The sequence below is a fragment of the Gymnoscopelus braueri genome (genome assembly GCF_963280865.1).
Source record: "Gymnoscopelus braueri genome assembly, contig: SCAFFOLD_130, whole genome shotgun sequence".
NCBI lineage: Eukaryota > Metazoa > Chordata > Actinopteri > Myctophiformes > Myctophidae > Gymnoscopelus > Gymnoscopelus braueri.
The window spans coordinates 96,147-121,157 of NW_027660732.1; the positions used below are offsets into that span (position 1 = coordinate 96,147).

At 42.4% G+C, this 25,011-nt stretch overlaps 1 protein-coding gene across 1 annotated transcript in view; it reads left to right on the forward strand.

Annotated features, from left to right (window-relative positions):
- The window catches only part of LOC308081261 (intermembrane lipid transfer protein VPS13A-like), a 167,121-nt gene that overhangs the window by 95,128 nt on the left and 46,982 nt on the right, over positions 1–25,011 (forward strand). Inside the window, exons 39-52 of the mRNA XM_080457648.1 lie at positions 961–1,145; positions 2,528–2,668; positions 2,980–3,189; positions 10,106–10,249; positions 10,790–10,888; positions 11,643–11,801; positions 12,268–12,529; positions 12,838–12,998; positions 20,573–20,676; positions 21,462–21,777; positions 22,282–22,418; positions 22,803–23,121; positions 23,352–23,456; positions 24,280–24,426. Of these exons, the coding sequence (XP_080313774.1) occupies positions 961–1,145; positions 2,528–2,668; positions 2,980–3,189; positions 10,106–10,249; positions 10,790–10,888; positions 11,643–11,801; positions 12,268–12,529; positions 12,838–12,998; positions 20,573–20,676; positions 21,462–21,777; positions 22,282–22,418; positions 22,803–23,121; positions 23,352–23,456; positions 24,280–24,426 (2,489 nt within the window). The remainder of the gene's footprint in view (positions 1–960; positions 1,146–2,527; positions 2,669–2,979; positions 3,190–10,105; positions 10,250–10,789; positions 10,889–11,642; positions 11,802–12,267; positions 12,530–12,837; positions 12,999–20,572; positions 20,677–21,461; positions 21,778–22,281; positions 22,419–22,802; positions 23,122–23,351; positions 23,457–24,279; positions 24,427–25,011) is intronic.

A 25,011-nucleotide genomic window follows, 5' to 3' on the forward strand; every position in this document is an offset into this window, starting at 1 on the left:
AGTACCCACTAATGAATGTAGGCGTCAATAGATACAAGCTAACAGATTCCACCTGATTTAACAAACACCCGTAGACACAGCATCTGATTGTATCCCCGTGCATACTGTATGTTGAGAGATGACAGAGAAAAAGCAGCTATTAAAGTAGTGTAAGTCGTGGTGTGAAAAGTTCAACGTGAAACTGGAGGCGAGGGAAACATCCACATTGGCCAAATTATTGGAGAGGGGAAAATAATTTAACAATTGTAATATTTCTATTGATTTTTGAAAGACAAGAGAATCATTAGATTCCATTTTCCAACACAGTAAATGGCAAAAACAGCTGGCTATATTATTCCAATGACATAATAACCTATGTCTATTAGATAAGACATTTACATTTAAATGTATGTATTATGACAATCCATGCGGAACCTAATTCTGCATGGTTTCAGATGTTATGTTTTTCTTGGCGTAACCAGACATTTGAGACCCCAAGGGCTCCATCATTTTAAATCCAAATAAAAGATGAATGAATGGAATAATAAAAGCAAAAACATGTTTCTGCCATTTTCACATACAAAAGAACAGTATACACTCGATACTTATATACAATATGAAAACTATGATAAATACCAGTCTGCATACTATAAATGCATTTATAATCCAAATAGTTCTGGTTCACATTTAATAACATGAGGCATTGTTTGTGTCTGTACAAACATTTAGTGCAAAAGGTTTTGTTAAAATGTTGCTGTAAATGTACTTGTGTAAGTAAGTTGCATAGAATGTCTTCAAGATGTCTCATTTATCCTGTTATACTCCACTGTAAACTATCTAATGAAGCAGAAATGCTATAACACTTTATTTTTTTACAAGAAAAATGTATAACTTTAACATTGTCTACATAATGTCTACTTCTGTATTCATTAGTAAACATCAGCCAGCATAATTATCATTGTTGCTCTTTGCTACCCTCAGTGGTATCTCCAGTGACGGCATCCAAGAGTGAGATCAATGTTTTCGTGAGGAATCCAGAGATCGTCTTTGTGGCAGATTTAACACGTGCCGACGCCCCCGCCCTGTTGATGACCACACAGTGTGAACTGGTGATGAAGAATGATGCAGAGGGATCGCTGATGACTGCCGTCATCAAGGACCTCAAGGTGAGGTCTTTTGCAAAGCCAAAAAGTCCTGCAGTGATAAAGTATTCTAGTAAATGAATAAAATCAATTTAAATGATCACCTGGGCATTCCCCTTTGCCCGGCCGTATGCAACGGAGAGCACGCATATCAGCCTGAGTGAAGAGAGCACTAATGTGCCGTTCCCTGAAGTTGAATGCGAGGGCAATGATGAATCTTAAGTAATAATGTTTATCACATACCCATTGTCTTATACTGTATATTCACAAATACAATGAGAAAATATTATTTGAACAGTGATATTTGCTTAAATAAATCAATATAACCATACATTTCTTACTGAACATGATCATCGTAGTTTAAAAGTTAGTCCTCATCATTAGCATCAAATACTGCTCCATGGCTGTACTCCTGTGACTTTTTGTTTAGTTGACGTTTTGTCAAAATGTGTGGCTTAAGAACTTTCTGTTAAAGAATCTACATATTGCTGTGGAAAACTGCCCTGAGTAATGGAAAGGTAGTAGGTAGTCCCGCTGAGATTTCCTGACAATGTATGGAGGTAGTTATTTGAAAACACAGTTGCTGGCTTCCAGCCTGACTATTATGCAGCCATTCTGTGAACCGTAGAAGGTCAGTGTTTTCCCCTCTGTGTTTGTTTGTTTCATCCATCCAGACGTAATAGGATTAAGCAAAGAGGTCACTCATGGTGCCAGTTCAGCCCACTTTAACCACTTTAGGTGTGCTCATTGGTCAGCTGTCATATAACTCTTTGGGAAGATATGGCCTTAGCTGTTATTGATTTGTCAGCTGGCATATCAGCTAATACAGCAGGCAGAGCACGTGAGCGGAGCGGGTGGAAATGCCGCACGGCGCTCCAGGGGGCTGGTTTCACGCTCGCTATTCGCTCACGTTGACTCCCCCCGCGCTCCGCTCCCCGTCGCTCCGTCGCTCATGTTGATTTGCGCACCTCTCGCTCCATGCTCCGCTCAAACCGGGTCGCTCAACAGTAAAAAAAAAAGAAAAGAAAAAGAAAGTAAAAATTCTAATGAAATCTCGGTGCGCTGTGCACTGCTGGATGTCTGTGTGTCTCTGAGTCCGTGCGACCGGGCATGCTCAAACATTCGGTGCGCTGCCCCCGCCGTGGCGGCTTGAAGCGGCAGGCGGTCCTCGCTCTGAGTAGCGCTCCAACCTTTTTATAAACCAGCTCCGCGCTCACGTCAAAATCGCGTCGCTCCACTCCTCGCTCCGCTCCGCTCACATGCTCTGACAGCAGGTGACTATTAGGCAGTCAGTAGTTTATCACCCGCTCGGTCCTTTTATCACTTCTCTTAAGCAGGTCAAATAAAGCCTTGGTATGTGCTAAAACATTCCCGATGGCTTGACTGACCGTCTACTGTTTTTGTAGGTTGACGCTTGTCCCTTCCTGAGGGAGAAGAGGAAGAACGTAACCACAGTGCTGCAGCCCTGTCAGGTGTTCTACAAAAGCACCCAGACACCCACCTCCCCTCAAGCTTTGGAGGTTTGCATCAACACCCTTTCACTGAAGGTAAGATTAATCTAAATACATATATGAACACGTCTGTGTTCAGTTCGTATTCTATTCAGGGACATTCGGCAAGCAGATTTCCTTTAACAGTCAAATGAATTATTGAGAAAGACTTTTTGAGTTAAATCTCAATCTAATCAGTTCTAATTAGAAAACTACTAAGTTAGATCACAGACAAATATTTTCGAGTTTATAGCATTTATCTGTGAGCAGTGTCAACCAAGGCCTGACCGGCCTGCATACACTGTAGACTCAATTATATTAGAAAAAGTGCTACTGTATGCGCCTTCTCAACCTCTCTCCATGGTCAGGTATCTCCCATCATCATCAACACAGTTATCACCATCCAGTCTGTGCTGACGCCTGCTGCAGAGACACCACAGGAGCTAGACAGCCCCATACCCCCTGAGTTATTGGAGCGAAGGACCTGGAAGGACCTCAAGTTATGGTTCCTGGAGGAGGAAGGGGATGAGGACACACAGTCACCGGTCCCACTGATACCACAGGGAGAGTCACTACAGGTAATACCACCCAACCTCCTTTTTTAAAGAGACAGTAGACTGTTTTATCAATGAACTACTGGACATTGTTAACTGCTCCCTAACATCAGGCACTTTCCCAGACCCACTTAAAACCGCTTTAGTTAGGCCATTACTCAAAAAAACTAATTTAGACTCCTCTGTTATGATCAACTACAGACCAATTTCCAACCTGCCCTTTATACAGTAGGTAAGATTCTGGAAAAAGCAGTGCTGAAACAGCTAGAGCTGTTCCTTCATAAAAATGACATGTACGAAAAGTTTCAGTCCGGTTTCAGAGGCGGACATAGCACAGAGACAGCACTTATTAAAGTCATGAATGACATCAGACTGAGCACAGACGAAAAAAAGCTTTTGTCCTTGTCCTCCTCGACTTGAGTGCCGCTTTCGACACCATCGACCACGGAATACTCCTGAACAGACTTGAAACCCGGATTGGCCTCTCAGGACCCACACTGAACTGGTTCCGCACCTACCTCACAGGCCGGAACTATTCTGTGAGTCTTGGAGACTATGGCCCCTATTCTAGGTTTAATTTGAACAAACCACTAATTATGGAATTAGGACTAGGCAAGAGGCGTTTCCCCGCAAATTTTGGTATTCTGTGGCACCCCTCTCACCCGCCAAACACCTGAGCTATCCCTTACATTATGCATAGGTGTGGTTTGGGCGTTACAATGATAAAACCAATCACCGTGCCAGAAGCCATTTCCTTTAAGAGAAGACTGCGCTAGCCGTCATCTCCGATCCAATATATGCTCTAGCCTATCTCCCTGTCTGCACTGTTGCCTGGTCTGATTATTATAAGCTGCATTGGGCTTGTTTTCCTTCTTTATTTTTATTTTATCCAAATACATTTTTATATTAATTTGTAGCCTATTGTGTTCACAATAAGCTTGTCATATTAGTCAGATCCGGAATAGTATATGAAAGCCATTTAAAATATTTATACTATTGGTACACACCGGCTGCTCCCAAATAATTAATTACATCATGTTGCGACAACGCTCCTACGTGGTACACAGACAAACAGTAGCAGCACATGGGTATAATAAATTGGACAGTTTTAGGAAAGGTCTATATGTAGCCTCCCTAGCCTACTCACTAGAGATGCGCGGATCGCTGCCGCAGTTAACCGCGGTTTGGGTGGATTCAGGTCAATCAAATATAATTATTAATTAATATCGGATAAACCGTGGGTGAAATATTGCGGTAAATAAATTAATGACATCTATTATATCTATCCATAAAATAGCTAAATCTCTGCGTGCTTGTGTCTGTGTGAGTGTGTAGAGCAGCCTCTGTGCGATGCGATCACAAAATGCATTGATTTAGCCTATGGAATGTCAGTGCGTCTTTTTTCTTTTTTTTAAACCGGTGCTGCGCTGCGCTCTGTTGGATGCCGCATGTATGTTGGATGCCTGTATGTTGGATGCCACACAGAGTTCAGCGCAGCAGAACAGTGGCTGTTATTGTTCTATTTCCACCATTCTAATGGATTCCAGGGGTGTGTAAACATCTCTGAAGTAGCTCCATAGTTTCCTCTGAAGTGACGCAGTTAAAGTTAACTTACATCCATATTGTCCCCGTTATCTTTCATCATCCACCTTTGTTCAGTAATCCCGAACACTTTAAGTTTACATCAATCATCTAATATCCTCTCAAACCCAGACACATTGCTGCGATGCGTATGTGTGTCGCCTACCTACCCAAAATAACAGACATACAAGCTATCAACGGCGCTGCGTCATGTCGTGTCGACAGCTTACAGATCTGTTATTTTGGACAGCATAAACAATGAGGCGCGCGCGCGCCACAGAGTAGCCTAACACTAAACCAAAAACATTACATTACGTGGTCAACAACATACTAGACATGTAACTTGCTTGGAGCTTTTAATGCAGTGGTTCTCAACCTGTGGGTCGAGACCACAATGGAGCACCCAATGCCTGGCGAGCTTGTAGATCTGCTATTTTCACAATATTTATCTGTGGAACCGAGTCAAACAAAATGGGGGGGTCCCCAGTTCAAATATGGTTATTTTGGGGGGGTCGATGGCCTGAAAAGATTGAGAACCTTTAATGCAGTAAACATGAACGTAGCATTTACGTGGGGAATATAATAATGATATAATATATATATATAATATATAATATAATATGCACCCGCAGCATGGGTTTAACGAGACAGCAGCCAAAATGAAAATCACACTAGATGATCCGGTCATCTTATAAAAAATTTAAGTGCTTAATTTTAGCCCAAACCCAACGGGACCCGACCCGTCGGCACCGGCTGGCCGGGCCAGGTCAACGTTTTTTTTAAATCCAAATAAATTCATATATTAATTAATTTGTAGCGTATTGTGTTCACAATAAGCAACTTGTCATATTAGTCAGATCCCCAAGAGTATATGAAAGCCATTTAAAATAGTTATATATTCTTACACAGCTGATGCCAAATAATTAATCAACAGGGCAGCGCAACGCAAAAGTAGGTCAAATCAATCAGCTGTCTTGTCATGACGGCAGCAGCAGAGAGCGCCCTTTAAAGTTTAAACCATAACATGACATATAGAATGGATCTTCAGACTATTGAGACTATATTGTCTTTTTCACCTCAAAGTAAATGTTGGATTATTTCTTCAAATGAGAGCACAGGCAGCGGGCAGTAGAAGGTAACATTGGATGTGATTTCTCCATCGCAAAAATGATTACGGTTATTCTATGAAACATATATTTCATAGAATAACCATAATCATTTTTAAAATGGTTATGGGGCAGTGTATATATTTATATAGCCCTATTTGCTCCAAGCTGTTTTTTAAATAAAATATAGACTGTTGGAATAGGGTAGAATGACTCCTGTTCTTAACGAATTACCAAGATTTAATGAGAAATAAGGCTTCTTTAGAAAAATGACTGACGGGCTGGGCTGGGCCTAATTTGTCAATTATTAGTCGAGCCGGGCTGAAATATTTAGGGGATATGAAAGCTCTAGTTAGTAGTTTGAAGTGCTCATGTGGCCTTATAGTTGCTTCTTTTTGTTTTCATAGACCTGCGGTTGCTTATTTCTCGCCAAGGCTGGCAACACGGCTCATGGTCCAATGCACAAAGCCATTGTAGTGTCTGTGTGCACTTGGCGGGTGCTTTTAGAAACCGGCGGGTGGTATTACTGTAGATTCCACTATCCCCCCCCCCAAAGCCGTACCCATGTGTGTCTGCAGAATGGCAATGTGGGGGATATAGCAACAACACGCCCACGGGCACACCTCCACGCGCAAATAACGGCGTCGGCATAATGGTGACGGGTAGAGCAGGTGCTAGAATAACCTATTGGGGCGGCGCAGCTCCATTATCGGTATTTAACGTGGTTTAGGGGGGGGAAAAGTGCTCGAGAATAGAGCGGTATGTCTCAGAGAAGCGAAGTTCCCTATTTGGTGTCCCCCAGGGCTTGATCCTCGGTCCACTGTTATTCTCCCTTTACATGCTCCCACTTGGAGAAATTATACGTAGTCATGGTGTCCACTTCCACAGCTATGCCGACACCGATGATACCCAGCTGTATCTATCCGTAAACCCAAACAACAGTGACTCACTTCATCCCCTGCTCAACTGCCTCTCCAGCATTGAGCAGTGGATGAATAGCAATTCCCTGAAATTAAATCAAGATAAAACGTAAATTCTCATCATTGGCACAGATGCTCAAAAGCTTGTAGTCATGAATATACTTGGAAATCTGTCCGCACAGGTAAAACCAACTGTGAAAAACCTGGGTGTTATCCTTGACTCCGACCTCAATTTTGGAAAACACATAAGCAATGTCACTAAAATAGCTTTTTACCACCTGAGAAACATTGCAAGAGTTAGACCCTTCCTCTCCTTAGAGGACGCTAAGAAATTGACCCATGCCTTTGTTTTATCAAGATTAGATTACTGTAATGCACTTTATACAGGCTTACCCAAGAAAACTACTGAGCGGCTGCAACTTATTCAAAATGCAGCAGCCAGAATCCTGACGAACACCAGGAAAAGGGACCACATTACGCCTGTACTTGCGTCATTGAACTGGATCCCTGTGAAGTTTAGAATAGATTTTAAAGTTATTTTACTTGTTTTTAAAGCCTTGAATGGCCTAGCACCTTGTCCTTGCTATCTGTCAGATTGCCTAGAGAAGTATGTCCCAGGCCGCCCCCTCAGGTCACTCGGTGCTGGACTGTTGACAGAGATGTCAACAAATGGCAAGAGACATGGGGAGGCTGCCTTTGGTAGCTATGCACCAAATATTTGGAACCTACTCCCCCTGCATATCAGACAGGCAACTTCGGTTGACGGTTTTAAGAGGCAGCTAAAAACCCATTTCTATGATCTTGCTATTAACTGATCTCCTTTTAATCTGTCCCCACACACACTTTTTCACTGTTTTGTATTTTTTTCTCTTGTCTAGATTTTAACTTATTGTTTTGTTTAACTTGTGTTTTTTAATCTGAATGTAAAGCACTTTGAACTGCATTTATGTCTGAAAGGTGCTCTATAAATAAAGATTATTATTATTATTACCAGCTGCTGCAAGCCGCTGGTTTATACACAGGCATACCTCATCATCATCCTAAAAGTGTGCATCATGTCCGACATGTATTTCATCATTGGCTGTCCTGGCTGTCCTTCACTCCTTTAGCCAATGGGGACACTTCCCCGTTTTGGGCCCTCCCTCCTACCATGCTATGGGATCATACTACTGGTCTACACACAGGCATACCTCATCGTCATCCTAAAAATTTGCATCATGTTCGACATGTATTTCATCATTGGCTGTCCTGGCTGTCCTTCACTCCTTTAAGCCAATGGGGACACTTCGCTGTTTTGGGCCCTCCCTCCTACCATGCTATGGGATCATACTACTGGTCTACACACAGGCATACCTCATCGTCATCCTAAAAATGTGCATCATGTTCGACATGTATTTCATCATTGGCTGTCCTGGCTGTCCTTCACTCCTTTAAGCCAATGGGGACACTTTGCCGTTTTGGGCCCTCCCTCCTCCCATACTATGGGATCATACGCCCCCTCCCCTGTAGGGAACACAGCTGAGCTGACCTTCTGCTTGACCTCCCCCCCACCCCCACACACACACACACACACACACACACACACACACACACACACACACACACACACACGCAGGCCACGCAGAGAGAAAGAGAAGAGAGAGAAAGTACGTGCTCGCACACACACACACACACACACACACACACACACACACTCACTAGAGTTGCACCGACCGATATGACTTCATTTATTCACGTATCTGACATCGCCTATCACGCTCACGGACTACAGCCTGCAAACTCACTACAGATAGATAGCCAGTACAATACGCAAGAGAATGGGAAATTGTGTCATAAGGTTATTTATTTTCCCCTGTGTTCGGCCACTGTTTTATGGTATGTGGCGCTGTTGAGTGACTTTCTCCTCCTTCCTCTCAGAATATGGGATCTCGCTATGTTCAGTGAGAGAAATAAGCAACCAGGTCTAGGAACACACGCCCAAAAGAAGCAACTACAGGCCACATGAGCACTTTCAACCGTGGCCTATTTGAAAATAGCAGATCTACAAGCTCACGATCGCGCTTATTTGAAATACTTTCTGCTTTTTCATATATTCACAAGCAACTTCACAGAAAAACAAGCCCAAAGTCGCTTTAAAAAAGCGGACATGGCAACAATGGCAACCGTAACGTAATCTGTCGTCTGGTGGCCAGCGAAAATCGTAGGAAAACGAAGCCCAAAATAAGCAACTATAGGCCACATTAGCACTTCAAGCTATAGCCGATATACAAGGGGGCCTGGGGACCCCCGCAAAGAAATCACTGGTGGTCCGGGGACCCCCACTGGGAGTCTGAGACTTTCCCCAGACTTCACCATACTCTGAACGGTGGCAGTGCAAGTACTCGAGTAAATGTACTTCGTTACTTTACACCACTGCCCGTCCGTCCGTCAGACCGCGACCAAAAGGACCAACCGTTCCTTAAACACACACATAAATAATATAGCACAGTGCAGTAGGGGGCGAAAGTTTTGTAGACAAGCATTGTTTTTGTCTAGTTTTTTGGTGGACTCACGAGTGACTAAAGCGTCGCGAATCAATGCAACGCTTTGCGAGCTTGCTACAGTGCTACTGCTCATGTAGCCATGCTGAGTTGAACGCCCGTGTTGTGCAGCAAAAAATATATATATGAAAATAGCAGATCTACAAGCTCACATTGCTCACAGATTGACTGTATGTAGCGATATCATCTTTGATTACTTCTGAATGCTAAAATAAATAACTTATTGTGCATGCCTCTTGATAAGTTGAGATTACTTATGTTATGTTTGTCTTTCTCTAGCTCCATGTGAGACAGTATTGGATGTTTACAAATTGCCCAAATTGAAGATAATAAATGTTCTTTAACAGAAATGACAGGTCAAGTCATTTCACTGTTTTTCAAGCATTTTAAGAATTTTATAAGCAACGCGCTAATATCGTGATAATATCGTATATCGTGATATTTTGGCCCACAATTATGTCCCATCCCTAGCAGCTGGTAATAATATGACTGTCAGTCATTTATTCTTGTTATTATATTACTTGCTGTACGATATTGATTGTTATATTGATCAAACTGAGAAATTATGAAATTGCTAAATGGTGAAAAACAGAATAAGAATCATTTGTATTTGTCACATCACAGTTTACAGGTGGTGTTTTTTAGACTGACACCATGAAGTCCGAGCTCCACATAGGACCCAAGCTGATATTATTATGAATCACTAATGTACTTTTTCGGGTGACCAGCAATACAGCTTAGTGGAGAAGAGAGGGGCATTTGATTCCATTCACTGTACATTATGTCCCTGCAGATAGCCATCAAATCTATCTGCCTGACTCTTGAGGCAGGGGTAGGGCACCGCACTGTCCCCATGCTTCTGGCCAAGTCCTCTTTCCATGGAGATGTCAAGAACTGGAGCACGCTCTTTAACATGCACAGTCAGCTCAATCTGGAGGTACGGTAATACAGTATACACCCCAACTTTAGCAAAATTACACGAGAGGGTGTGTTTTTACTGTCATTATTGGCACGACAATGATGCGGTCAGGTACTCGAACACTTGAGCAGAGTTCCGTAAGCATCACTGAAGTAATGATGACCTTAAAGCACACCCTCCCATGTAATATTGCAATTATACAGTTACCAACAAAATAAAACATGTAATAAAAATTTATTCATAATGTGGGGCAAATTGCTTTCAAAATAAAAACCTTTTTTGAGTGTTATCTCTATGTCCCTGGAAATACATGTGGTCATCTCTCAGACGAGAGAATAACAGGGACATTTCCCTGTTGACTCAACCAGCCCAGGTGCCCCAGAGCCGTCGAGGTGACTCTGTGGCAGAAAGTCTCAACTAGAGACCAAAACATATACACATAACCTGTGTGTACTGATGCACATGCAGGGCTTTTACCTAGCCATACGTACAGTAACACACTTGAACATTGTTAAATAGACAGTTGAGGTACAGTTCTGTTTTGTGCTTTACTGCTAGGTTCACTACTACAATGAGATGATGGGAGTGTGGGAGCCCTTCCTGGAACAATTAGAAGAGGACAGAGACAGCTTCAAACCCTGGACTCTAGGACTGACGGTGCACACATGTGCACACGCGCACGCACACACACACACACACACACACACACACACACACACACACACACACACACACACACACACACACACACACACACACACACACACACACACCTTAACCTTATGAAACTACAATAAAATCTAATTGAGCATACTGATTGTATTGTATTTGGCATTTCAAGATTTGTCCCAATTCTTTTTCATTCTTTGTTTTGTGATATATAAACACAGTGATATTTCTGGTTTAAACAAAACACTCTATATTTTGATAAATAATAGGAAACTGTTCTCAACTTGTCTGCCTGGTTAAAGGTGCAGTTAGTGATATTAAAATAAGTGTTAAATAGCTCTATTATGATAGTTATCATTGCAAACACTATAGCAGTGATTACTATCAGAATATAGAGCTATTTAACACTTTTTTTTAAACAAAAACAATATTACTAACAGCACCACTAACCAGGCAGACCAGTTAAGAACAAATAAAACAAATAAAACGCAAATATATTTAAAAAACAACAACACAAACAGTATTGGACAGAGCACAAACAATAAAAAAAAACAATAAAACAGAAATGTACACTGCACATTACCACACAGTGACCAATTAAAATAATAAAATATACAGTCTGAGGGACAACAGCATTTGTCTTTGAGAATGTCCATGATAGTCTTTAAAAGCTGATTTAGGCCATGTCAGAAACACACAAACCTCTAACTATATTTGCACCGTTGCATTGTAACCTCCTTAGATGAAGAAGAAGCCAGTGAAATCTACAGCAATGGCAGACTGGGATGAGGTTGATCTCAACGTTCCAGATTATAAGACAGTGATCAACATCAGCAGCAAGGACCAGCTCAACATCACCCTCTCAAAATGTGGACTGGGCATGCTCAGTAACTTGGGCACGGTAAGGAAACAACAGTCACATACTGACTTACAATATCTTAAGGTGGGGCTCGCATTACAAGGTAATCGGGATGATTTTGAGTCGAGGGGGGGGGGGGTTCGAGCCAGGATGTAGTGTAAGCAAATATGTTTGATATTTATCTGGGTGATTACATCACTACTGTCTGAGTGGGACGGCGGGAGTGGCACGCAATCAAGAAAACAACTACAAGAAACAACTACGAGGAGACAGACATACATTTTATAACTTATGTAGTCTTTTGTTTTACTGTTCTAGTGTGTGGTGGTCCACGCTGTATTGGTGAATGTACCTACTAAAGCACTTTAACTCTTGCGTGAAGCATTGTTAAAGCTTTACTCACATTTAGTCAGTGAATATATAATGTTCTCTTCCAGCGTTATCAGTTTTGTATAGTGCATGCACACTCACACATACGTGTCCAAAGTGTTTATTTGTATCTACTCAGGCATTTGCAGAGGCTGCCAAGCAGTCGACAGAATCTTTCCAGAAGGACAAGGTTCCATTTGTGGTGAAGAACCGTCTGGGCCTGCCAGTGTCAGTTCTCTACAGTGAGATGTTCAGCCCCCTCGATAGACAGGGCGTCAACCACACAGTGGAGCTGCAGGATGGAGAGCAACTCAACATGAACTACTCTAGAACTTCCACCGAGTCTGACCAGTTCTCCGCTATAATCTCCCTTAGTGAAAAGGACTACTACATACAATCCAGTAAGTTGCAGTGGCACATACAGTATAGCAGCCATGCACATATGCTTGCGCGTGCACACACACACACACACACACACACACACACACACACACACACACACACACACACACACAGTATTTGGGATTCTTTACCAGCTGGCAGTGGCAATATTGTGTCCACCTTGTGAGACACTCAACAAGATGAATGTCTAGACCTTCTACTGTAGCTGACTATCTGCCATATTAATCAAAAAAGAAAGCCCTATAAACCCTGCTCCATATACTGGTAGTAAAAACACATCTGTTCCTATCCCCTGTGTTCTGCCCAGCTCCGGTGGGCCACACAGCAAGCCGTATCATCCCACTGATCAGGGTTGGACGGAGGATGTACAGTGTGATACACACTGAGTCAAAGGTCACTCGCTTCCTGGTGTGTCAGATCTACTCAGTGGATGGAAGCAAGTACATCAAGATCCGCTCTCCCTTTCAGGTAAAATATGGGTACTAGGGTTTCCGGTAGCCATTTTTCTTGCCGACCAACTCCGGCCAACATTCTACGTGTGTGTTTGCGGGAACGTGCTTGTGTGATCTGATCTCTATGCCTCATTACTGTAGCGCAGTGCTTCTTTCCAATTTCCAACACTTCACTGCGCAGTTCCTGAGTTTATCTATAGATTTCTAAAGCATACTTTACTCCATCATCGCTTGCCAAAAAGAACAGAAAGTAGTCAGGACAGATGATTGATATGTGTACAAGCTATCAATACATACTTGTAGATCTGCTCATTTTGGTACACAATACTGTGATACTACAGAGTATAAACCAACTAGACTTTAGCATGTTTCGGGCTTTGCATCTCGTTCAACCTTTAGTCTATAATCGGCTTCATTGTTTGCTACTGTCATGTTTATTGTTTCATGATGCCATGGAAGAAACTTGCCTGCAGTGTTTCACCAATCTATCACTTTGTTCCAATAACTATAGGTTACGAACATAACCCCGGTTATTTGAGTATTATGAGTGAGATGTCTCGCTTATGGGAGAGCGCCCCCTGCCGTGATCACAGAAGCATTTATTATACACTTAGAAACGGTTTTATTGGCTGGACTTAAACTGATCACATGAGCAGGTGGGCCACCTGCTGTATCAGTAGGTCATTCAAAAATAACAATTTTCTTCCCTCGCATGCAAAGCAAGGAGGGTGTTTTGGGGAGGCATATTGCTCACAATACTCAAATAACCAGGGTTTACGTTTGTAACCTAGAGTTATTTTTCATATTATTCACGCAATGTCTCGCTTATGGGAGACGTAATAAACTCCCGCATTGCTAAAATCTCGAAGTTTATGGGGTTACCCCCTGTCTGGAACTTACACTGAGGACTGCATGCGCCAGGGGCGGTGCAGTCACATCCAGTCTGTAGAATCTGGCGAAGGTCAAAGGTGAAGACCAACTCACCGCAGAGCAGATATCCTGGATAGTGACCCCTTTGAAGAGGACCCAGGATGCAGACATCCCTGTAGTAGAATGTGCACGCAGATTTTCTGGAGGCTGCAGACCCTTACTAGAGTATGGCCTCCATTATCCAGTGAGAGAGCCTCTGCTTGGTTATGGGCTTGCCAGCAAATTGCTTCGCCCATGAGACAAACAACTGGTCTGACTTCCTCAGACTTCTTCTTAGGCCTAGGCTATGTATATGGATATTTTTCTAAACTCACATTTTTGTGTGCGTTTGGGCCTTTCAGCCACATGCAAACAGTGTTTTTGGCCGTTAAAACTGAGAATTATGTAAACGGATAAATACGTTTTTCCAAAACATCCGATTCAGTGGATCTGTGTAGACATGTAATCCGGAGATTTTGAGAAACGATGACGTCATCGCTCATTCGCACATGGTCATCATTAGGGGTGGGACGATATATCGATATCGCGATATATCGCGATACTTTCTCCCGCGATAACTAATCGATATACTGCCGAAAAATATCAATATAAAAAAATATATATATATATATTTTTAGTTTGTGATACGTTGTTTTTCCTACTCTGTGTGTAATGATGATTTTGAACTGTTTGGTGCTATTTTATGTGTTTATGAATTGAATACAAGGACTATCGTGATATATCGTTGGTGAAATTTCATGCAATATATCGTGATATCGCAATATATCGATATTTTCAGATATCGTGATATATCGTTGGTGAAATTTCTTGCAATATATATTGAATATCGTGATATCGCAATATATCGAATATCGTCGAATATCGTGATATATATTGTTATTGTGGGCCTAATATCGTGATATATATCGTATCGTGAGGTACCCATATCGTCCCACCCCTAGTCATCATCTTACTATCTTATCTCTACTTATCTTATCTTACTATCTTATCTTACTATCTTACTACTATATAATTGACAAAAGCTCCGAAAGTTCGTGGGAATTGCAAGCACAGGATCACTCCACATGCCTCCAAGACCCGCCACAGACTGTTGATCAGAGCTGTGGCTATGTTTTAGGCATCTTACCCCACCTCGATCAGTGATCAGACTCTCGGCTTGATTGATTCTCTGATTTGCCTTTCAGACCCTCAGCCTGATCTGGCAGGTTGCCATAGCAACCAGATACAGGAAGTCTGACCTCTTTATCACATGACCGAGGTTGGACAGGAAGGTTAGGGCCGCAAAGCAAAGCGGGGAGGGAGGAGAGGAGAGGAGAGGAGCCGAGAGGAGAGGAGAGGCCAGAGGGGCTGGACTTCGCATGACGTGTGTGCAGAGTGACTAGGCCAGCAATGGTCGCTGGCCGTCGTTGGACGATGATGGGTTTTGGACTCTGTCTGGACCAACCTCGGATCGGGCCTAGATGTGAGGGCCGCAAAGCTGCCCTGACATCTAGTTATAATAATAAATAATAATACATAAACGCTGGACCGCTCATGGTCATTATAATAATAAATGGCAAGGGTGAGAGAGAGCAACACTTTGTCCATCTCTTTTATACAGTCTATGGCTTGGGTGTATCTGACAGATATCCCACGTGTAGCACACGTCGACGTCACTTCCGGTGCTGACTAACGCTGATATATAAGAGTTTATAGGAGTTTAAACAGAGTAAAACTTTACCTACGCTGAGTAACTGACTCAGGTGCGCTCTGTATCTCGAATTCGACCACGAAGGAGTTAGAAGAAACTGTCTGAACGTACTGACAAGCCTACAGCTGCAAACAAACAGGCTACCACCAGTTGAGTGTTGAATGGTGCGGTGGTGAATGCAAGGTTTACGCAGCAAGACCAAGCCAGACGCGGCCGATATGACGAATGCACAGATAATGGAACAGCTTAACAAAATGAATGGCAAAATGAATGACCTGAAGTCTAGCTTTGACAAAAAGCTTAAGATTAAGGTAGATGGTCTGGAGAAATCATTGGACAAGACTATAGAATAGAATCTAAGCTGTGCGCTTTCCCAAAGCCGCACCTGTGTGTGTGGGCAGAATAGCAATTTTGGGGATATGGCAACACGCCCACGGGCACACCTCCACCTGCAAATAACGGTGTCGGCATAATGGAGAACGGGTATAGCAGGTACAGAATAGCGTTTAGGGACAGCGCCAGCTCCCTTATCCGTATTTAACAGGTAATGGGTAGAAAATCGCGGGTAAATGGTAACGGGTAGGGGTTTAGCCTGCCACAGAATAAGGCCCTATCTCTCTCTTGCCCTCCACTCTCTAGTTTGAAAATGAGAATACTAAACTGTGCTTTTGATTTTGAGTTATGTATACAGTGTGGTATTTATTTATTTTGTTTATTATTTTTGTGTCAGCATGTTGGCACTGGAAAAACTGTTTAAATTGTGTCTGAATAATCCTGTAAGGGATGGGGGCTGTGAAAGGCAGCCTGACACAAAAATAAATCATTCATTCATTCACTCATTCATTCATACATTCATTCATACATGAAACAAGGCACGCTCATTTATAACAAAATAAAGTCATAATTAATAATAAGATAGAGAGACAGTGGTGGGAAAAGTACTCAAATGTTTTACTTAAGTAAAAGTATCAATACTGCACTGTAGAAATACTCTGTTACAAGTAAAAGTCTGGGTAAACATTTTTTAATTAAAGTAGAAAGTATAGGCTACTCATTATGCAGAATTTAGGTATCGTATGTATAACATTTGTGAGCTTGTAGAATAGCCAAAGTTTAAATAGGGTTGAAGTGGTTAATGTTTTGTAATAATAATCAAAACGCACGTAGTTGAAAGCATACGGAGAAAATTCTGAGAAAATGGCCGGCGATCGGATTAAAATTGAACAATACGGAATATACGGGTACTTAGAGGCACCCACCAGTGGCGGAGCGTCCGGGTAGGCCAGGTAGTAATATCCTGGGCGGATCATTAATACTGGTGTCATGTCTGACTCTTTTAGTGACTATTCTGTTATTTTTTGTGTTTGGAAAATTAAAATCCCAAGCTCTCCACCAAAATACATAATGCTGAGACAAAGTAAAAACATTAACGCAGATCATTTTATTGGTATAAATTGGAACAGATTTCAGCTAATTCCTTCTGTTGAGGATGCATGGGATTTTTTCCACTCAGAAGTCACTAAGGTAATTGATGCTCACGCCCCCATCAAAACAATTAGAGTGAAAGGTAGACATTTACCGTGGATCAGCTCACATCTTATTAGTCTATTTAAAGAAAGGGACAAAGCCTGGGTGAAATACCGAACAACTAAAGACCCTGGGGATTGGGAACATTATAGATATCTGAGGAATTCATCAAAGACTCAAACAAGGAATGCAAAATCCAATTACTACAAAAATAGTTTTAGTCATGATTTTCATAATCCCAAACAGTTTTGGAACAAACTGAACACCTTTCTTAATAAAACGGACAAAAAAACTATAAAGCAGATACAAATCAATAATGACATTATTTCCGATCCTCTACTAATTTCCCAAGAATTCAATAATCATTTCTCCTCTATCTGTAGTTCCCAATGCACAGACTCCTTAGCCTGGTAAACCCTCCCTCCGGAAATCTCAATTCCATTTCATTTCAGGAGTGAGTCTGGCCTGATCCGCCTGTCTGCAATATTGGCTGTGCTGGAGTTGGGCGGGAGTAATACCGTTGACTGACAACCCCTTCAGCCAATGATAATTTTTCCCCTTCAGCCAATCAGCAGTTCACCAGTCTTAATGTGACGCGACGGGACTTTTGAGACAGCCATACCCAAAATGGGTTGCCTTTTTCGGGTACAATGGTGTCACTGCCCGCCCCTACCGGTTCTCTAATTATTATTTTTTTAAATAGGCTTTGTCATGATTAATTGACCACATATATGAAGTTAAACAACTAAATTCTATCCAAACGATATCTTATAAGTAAATTCCGTGCCTCAAAATAGAAGTTAGAGAGCTTTTTGAAGTAAAAAAATAGCGGAGAATTGGCCGCACAAGAAAAAGATGGCTGCCGTTCGTGTTTTGGGCTCACTCGAACTCGCCACCTGATTGGCCAACGTAAGCTGTCAATCACAGAACAATGAGCGACGACGCTGATAGGCGCGGCCGTTTGGCATACACAGCCAATATTGCAGAGAGGCGGTTCATGCCAGACTCACTCCAGGAATCAAATAGAATTGAGATTTCCGGAGGGAGGGTTTACCAGGCTACAGACTCCTATGCTACAGCTGGTTCCCCTAACTTAAGTGCTCATAATGGTTCTTTTTCTTTTAAGAAAATTCTGCCTACTGATGTCTACTATGCAATATGTGAACTAAAGGAGAGTTGTGGTGCTGGTCCTGATGGTCTTGAAGCCAAATTTATTAAACTTGCTGCTCACATATTAATGTATCCCCTTGCAGACTTGTTCAATTTACTTTGTCTACCTCCTCATTCCCATCGATATGGAAATGTGCAAGAGTTACCCCCATTTTTAAAGCTGGAGATCCAACTGACATACATAATTATCGACCAATTTCCATTATATGCACTATTGCGATTTTTTTTGGAAAACTTATTTTCAGACAGTTATCAAAATACATTAACCTTGGCAACACTCTATCCCCCTTCCAATCAGGATTCAGACCACATTACTCTACAACCACAGCTACTTTAAAATTCACCAGTGATGTGCTTTTGTCTTTTGACAAAGGCCATCTTACTGGTGCAATATTTATTGATCTCTCCAAAGCGTTCGACATGGTTGACCACTACCTCCTCCTTGACAAACTCTACTCTATTTGACAAACTCTACTCTATTGGTTTACACCGAAGTGCTCTCAAATGGTTTAGTGCTTATCTTCACAACAGGCGTCAGTGTGTTGTACTACAAGGCTCTCAGTCAGAGTTTTTAACTGTTGAGAAAGGTGTTCCTCAGGGTTCCATACTAGGGTCACTTCTCTTCTCTATATTTATTAACGATCTGCCAGATATTTGTTCCCACTGCCAAGTCCAGCTCTATGCTGATGATACCGTTATTTATGTTTCTGATAAAAACATTAATCAAATTCAACATTTCCTACAGTCTGACTTCAATCTGGTCCAAAAATTGCTTAAAAACAACAAACTCTTACTGAATAAGAGGAAGTCCTGTAGCATGCTGCTTGGCCACTCACGTAGTGGTGCAAGTTCCACTGACCTATTGATGAATTTTTACGACGGCTCCAATCTTGAAAAAGTGGACTCAATTAAATACCTCGGTATCACGATCGATCCAGAGCTCTCATTCAAACTTCATATTGAACTTACTATTAAAAAAACATATGGCAGCTTGTGCTCACTTTATCCCTCAATCAACTGTTTCTCATTTGAAGTGAGGAAAAGAATAATCTCCCAAGTACTACTTCCCATTGTAGATTATGCTGATATTATATATCAGAACACCACAGATACTAATCTCAAGCCTCTCAATGTATTATATAACTCCCTATGTAGATTTGTGCTGAGGTGTCCATACAGAACACATCACTGTTCTCTCTATAGTTCGCTTGATTGGCTGCAGCCTAAGGCAAGAAGGCAACATCACTGGTACCTATTCCTTTTTAAATGTGTTCACTTTAACTGTCCTTCTTACCTGAAACAATCTCTGGAACCATATACATCACCATACCGAAGGTCATTCCATTACAAAGCTCCATCTGACTGGAACAACCTTCCTCTTTCTCTCAGATCAGTTACCTCTCTTGGCCGCTTCAGGACTTCCCTGTATTCACACCTCGAAACTACCTGTTCATGCTTTTAATACTGCTTGTACATACGTTTATCTCTGACTTTGAGATAGGTCATAGTACTGTATTCTCGACTTCTTTGTTTAAAACGAGTTGGTGAATGGGCGTGTGGGTGGGAGAGGGTGAGCAAGCTAACTGTATCTGTATTTGTGTATTGTGTACTTGTACTGTATGTAATGTTTTATGTATGTGCATAGGACCCCCTCTAAAATGAGATGCTTCATCTCAAGGGGCTATCCTCTCAATAAATTCTGACCAAAAATTCTGTAGGCGGCCGCCTACCGGCCCGGGACTCCGGGGGCCCGGGCCGTCAGATCACATGGACCTTTTTTTATTAGAATTAGACGCACTTTGCGTGCTCCACCTCTCCGCCTCTCCGCGGCCGCCTCTCAGCAACTTTCCCAGAGATTCACCAGCTTACATGGAACTGCAAATATATTCGAGACACCCCAATACACTGTTGGAAGCTCACCCTAACCCTAAAACCGAAATAAAGTAACACAAAAACGAACACAATCCGCCCAAAACCCGCCCAAAACCCGCCCAAAAAATGAATTAATGAATTAAGATTTTAATCAGCCAATGGCCGGCATACCAGCCAATGGAAACCTTGATGGGTACATGCCCAAGCCTGCATCCTTCTGTCCTTACAGACACTGAGCAAATAACTGGAATAAGATAAGAGATGAAGAAGAATACAAGATATAAAAGGGTCCACATTTGCATACCGTTCCTCTCTCTCTCTCTCTCTCTCTCTCTCTCTCTCTCTCTCTCTCTCTCTCTCTCTCTCTCTCTCTCTCTCTCTCTCTCTCTCTCTTTCCACAGATCATCAATCACTTTTCTATCCCCTTCAAAGTGTATGAAGGATCGACATGTCTGGGTATATCTCTTCCCAATAAGGAATTCTGTGTGCCTCTGGATTCCTACAGGTGAGGAAAACACAAACTTCACACATCACATTATACATCAAACAATGAGCTGTCTTACAACACACTCACACACACACACACACACACACAGAACGGGGATGTTCTGTCGTGTTGCATTTTGATGAGGACTTCGCATGGACTTCACACCTCTTGGCATGGCCAACTGCTTGTACTCGGCTAACGCCTCGCTTGGGATTGCCTCGCGGGGCTGAAGTCCATTTCTGCCTGCCTTGTTTTAAATGTACTGTATTTACCGGACACGTCAACCTGTTATGAGTTGGGAGTGAGAACGGCACTTTGGTATTCCAGTGGGCGGGACTACCAAGAACGTTGAAAAACGTCACAACAAGTGTACTGTCGCATCAAACAGGTGACACAATGGGGGATTTTGACGTCACTAGTGAAAATGTGTTGGATTTTCCTGCAGCCGCTGAAGAAATTCAACCTGCTACAGAAAATGATGGTCCAGTTCTGCAGGGCCATTATCGAGACACCAGGAAAGACAATCTCCTCTCAACCCGGTCACCACCTCATCCAAAAGCTACCATATTGCAAAGAGGCACCAGTCTATCATGTCCGCTACTGTACCTCGAGCAAGAACAGTTTTTTCCCCAAAGCAGTGTGACTCACAAACAACACCCTGCCCCCTGTATTTGTTAATACTGACATTATTCACTGTAGTGCAAATGCACCAACCTGACCTCATTATTTGCAAGCCATAACAGGCAATAAAACTAATGCTGATTCTGATTCCTTCACTGTCTATCCTATGCTGCCCTCTGCAGGTCTGAGCTGAGCCTGCAGCCAGTAACCGAGGAGGATGAAGGCCGTCAGGTGGAGGAGTTTGAGTTTGAGTGTTCCGAGGGTTTCAGCTATGAGGACGTCAGCAGCCAGGAGCCCAGCCCGCGCCTTCAACAGAGCTGCCGTCGCCGTGGAGAAAAGGCCGGCATGCTGATCAATATTGTGCCGCTGAGGGACACAGTGATGTCCAAACACACAGGATGCGTCAGGGAGGTCTTTGACACGCCCTACATCATCCACCTATGGCCACCCGTCCTGCTGCGTAATCTGCTGCCTTACCCCATTACCTACAAACTGCAGGTAAGATAGAATCCTAGAAACACGACACTAAAGCCCACTATATACAGTGCTTAGTTGCTTACTGTAAATCGCTCTGGATTAAGAGTGTCTGCTAAATGCCTAACTTGTGAATTGTTGTATGATGGTGTCGCATTCCGAAAATAGGTGATGTACAAGCTCTCAATGTGTCGCGGATGTGATGCGTTGTGAGCTTGCCTAGTAGATCAGCTATTTTCGGTGTGAAACCGTTGACAAAGCATAAATTAGGTATTACACATACAGTACATACACTACAGATAGGACCGAATCCTAGAAATATAACAATTTAACAATAAAGAAAACAATACAATAAAGAAACTTTGAACCATGGACCCTTGAACTACTGTTTGTCTTTTGAACATTTACCACATTGTTAATTATGTTGATGTAGTGGAAATCACAAATACTTGTATAATAGCCTAACATGAAGCACCAAGCACCATATCACTGTGAGAAACAAGTTTGTCCCTGCTGATGGGTCAACAGGACAGTGGTGACATCGCCCCCGAGGTCATTCTGAAACCAGGCCACTCTGCCCAGCTGCACACTGCCGTCATCAACCAGTCTAGTCTCGCTCTCCGCCTGCTCGACTACTTCAATCAGGATTGGTCTGCTGAGTACAGGTCACTTTCAACTTTACTAAACTTGGGGTGATATTAGTTTGTGTAAGCTTCCCATGAATTGCAGTTACATTTAAAATGTGAGTAAAAATATCACATGTACACAAAGTGTGTAATAATAGTCTCATACTTTTTGTCTGCTACTTTTTTTTGGGGGACTTTTTGGCCTTTATTTATAGTTTACCTACTGTAAACTATAAATAAAGGCCAAAAAGACAGAAAGGAAACGAGGAGAGAGAGATGGGGAGAGACATGCAGCAAAGATCGTCTAGAACGGGACTCGTAATCTTAAACTAAAAGTGGATTTTTCTTTATCTTCAGCCTTTTCCTATTTTGCCATTTGTAGTGAAATTACTTATTAATGAACTGTTACATCCCATTACACAGTCTCCGCAGTGAGCAGGAGGAGATCACCTTCACCGTGTTCAAGTCTCTCCGGGAGGACGAGGATGAGGACGGAGACAGTGGCGGGACGGAGAGGAAGAGGGCAGAGCTGGACATGGCAGTGCATGTCAAATATGACCCAGGACAAGCCGTGGTGGCCATCCATTCACCTTACTGGATGGAGAACAAGACAGGTCGGCTGCTAGGGTACAAGGCTGATGATATCCATCGCAAACACCCCCTGGACTATGACCTGCCACTGCTCTTCTCCTTCAAGCCGCAGAACTTCCTGAAAAAAAAAAAAAAAAAAAAAGTAAAAAAAGTAAGAGGAATCTGATGTAGGACATCATGCTGACGGTCATTTAAATGTGAAAGATCTATTAATTTAAACTAACATTTTTCATTGGAACCTTTTTTTGCTTGCTTTACTTGCTCCTCATCTGTTGTGTACCTCAGCGGTGACATCTCTTTTGTTTGGCATTCTTCTGAACTGTGTGTTACCACATGACCTCTTGTGTGCTCAATTCTGAATGCATTGTGTTCATCCTCCAGGTGCGTCTGATGATCTCAGACAGTGAGCTTTCAGAAGAATTCTCTCTGGATACTGTTGGTAGTTATGGAGTTACGAAATGTAAAGGAAAATATGAAGATTACCAGGTAAGGTTTTGTCGAGGACAGTGCTGTCCTCTTTAATCTATCTATAAATCCTACTACCCTACTATGTCTAAATTTAAGAAACCTCTGTCCGTCATTCTGTCTGATCCACATTTTTCTCCTCAGTGGGTTGACCAATTGATCTGAACTTGCACACGGTCTGACGTATGAAGCAATGTTTAACTTTTCCCAAATTTAAGCTGTTTATTTGCATTTTCTTGAACGGTCCTCACAGGCAATGGGATAATCGTGGTTAGAGTCCCATAGCCCGAATGGACGGCGGGTGGAAATGACGAATAGGGACTAGTTAATTAATTCACAAAATTTCTGTCTGTCTATCTATTTCTGTCTGGCCATAACCTGCGCACCGCCTGACCGATTGTTTTCAAATTTGGCTTCCCTGATTGGCCAACCCGACCGTCGGCTTAACTGATTGAGCTTCGTGTCACATTTGTGCCGCTGCACCAATGTGTTTGTTATGTGGGCACTGTTATGTGGGCACCGGCTTCCCTAATTGGCTAACCCGAACTGTTGGCTTCACTGATTGTTTCTACACCTTCGCTAATATATTTGGTGGAATGTGAAAAATCTGTGATAAGCCCGGGACTCCCAACATGTCCCTACAATGACTACATTAGGTAAAGGAGTATAACACGAACGGGTGGGCATGTATTCCTGACTTGTAAGGCGCACAGGTAGGCCTGCGCCCTTCGGGCATCGGTCTAGTTTCTCCAAGTACAAGTTTAGTAGGGCATATAATGTAGCAAATGAAAGTGATGTGACCTGGGTATTTGCTTTTTGCTCCATTTGGTGTTGTGTCTATCAGGTTGGAGTGAAGATCGATGCCAGTAGCTTCAGCCTGACACGCATTGTGACCTTCATTCCATTCTACCTGCTGGTCAACAGAACCAAACACACAATCCTGATCAATGAGCCGGGACTGGAGAACTGGACGAAGGTTAAGCCTGAACAGGTCAGAACCAAGTTCAATACAGGCTATACACATTTTACATTTTACAATTTAGGCATTTAGCAGACGCTCTTATCCAGAGCGACTTAAAATAAACAAGGTAAATACATACATCAAATGCAGAGAGACAGTGTAGCGCCTCAGTAAACTAGGTTCACAAGTAAACCAAGGACCTAGCTTCAGTCTAAGCAATATACTATCAAAATAATGATCTGTACATTGAACCTACATGTAGCTGTCTAAATAATGTGCTATGTAAATTACATTTTTAACATTGTGATCAAGAAAAACAAGCCTAGGTAATCCACATAGGACATCCACATTAGTGCCGATGCAGGATATAGTAAAGTCAACTTAATGGAAGCATGTGTCTTTACTAGTTCATGGACCTCTCATCTGAAGAATTTATGAACCCCGTAGCAATAAGAGGGAATTGTCAGAGGAAAAATCACACCCAGTGTGAAGTGAGCGGTGCTATTTATGAGTTATTAATTTCATCATGCGTCTCGCTAGCCAATCACAGCACTCCTGCGAAGTGACGTGCTTGCATTTTTTACATTATTATTAATTTCATCATGCGTCTCGCTA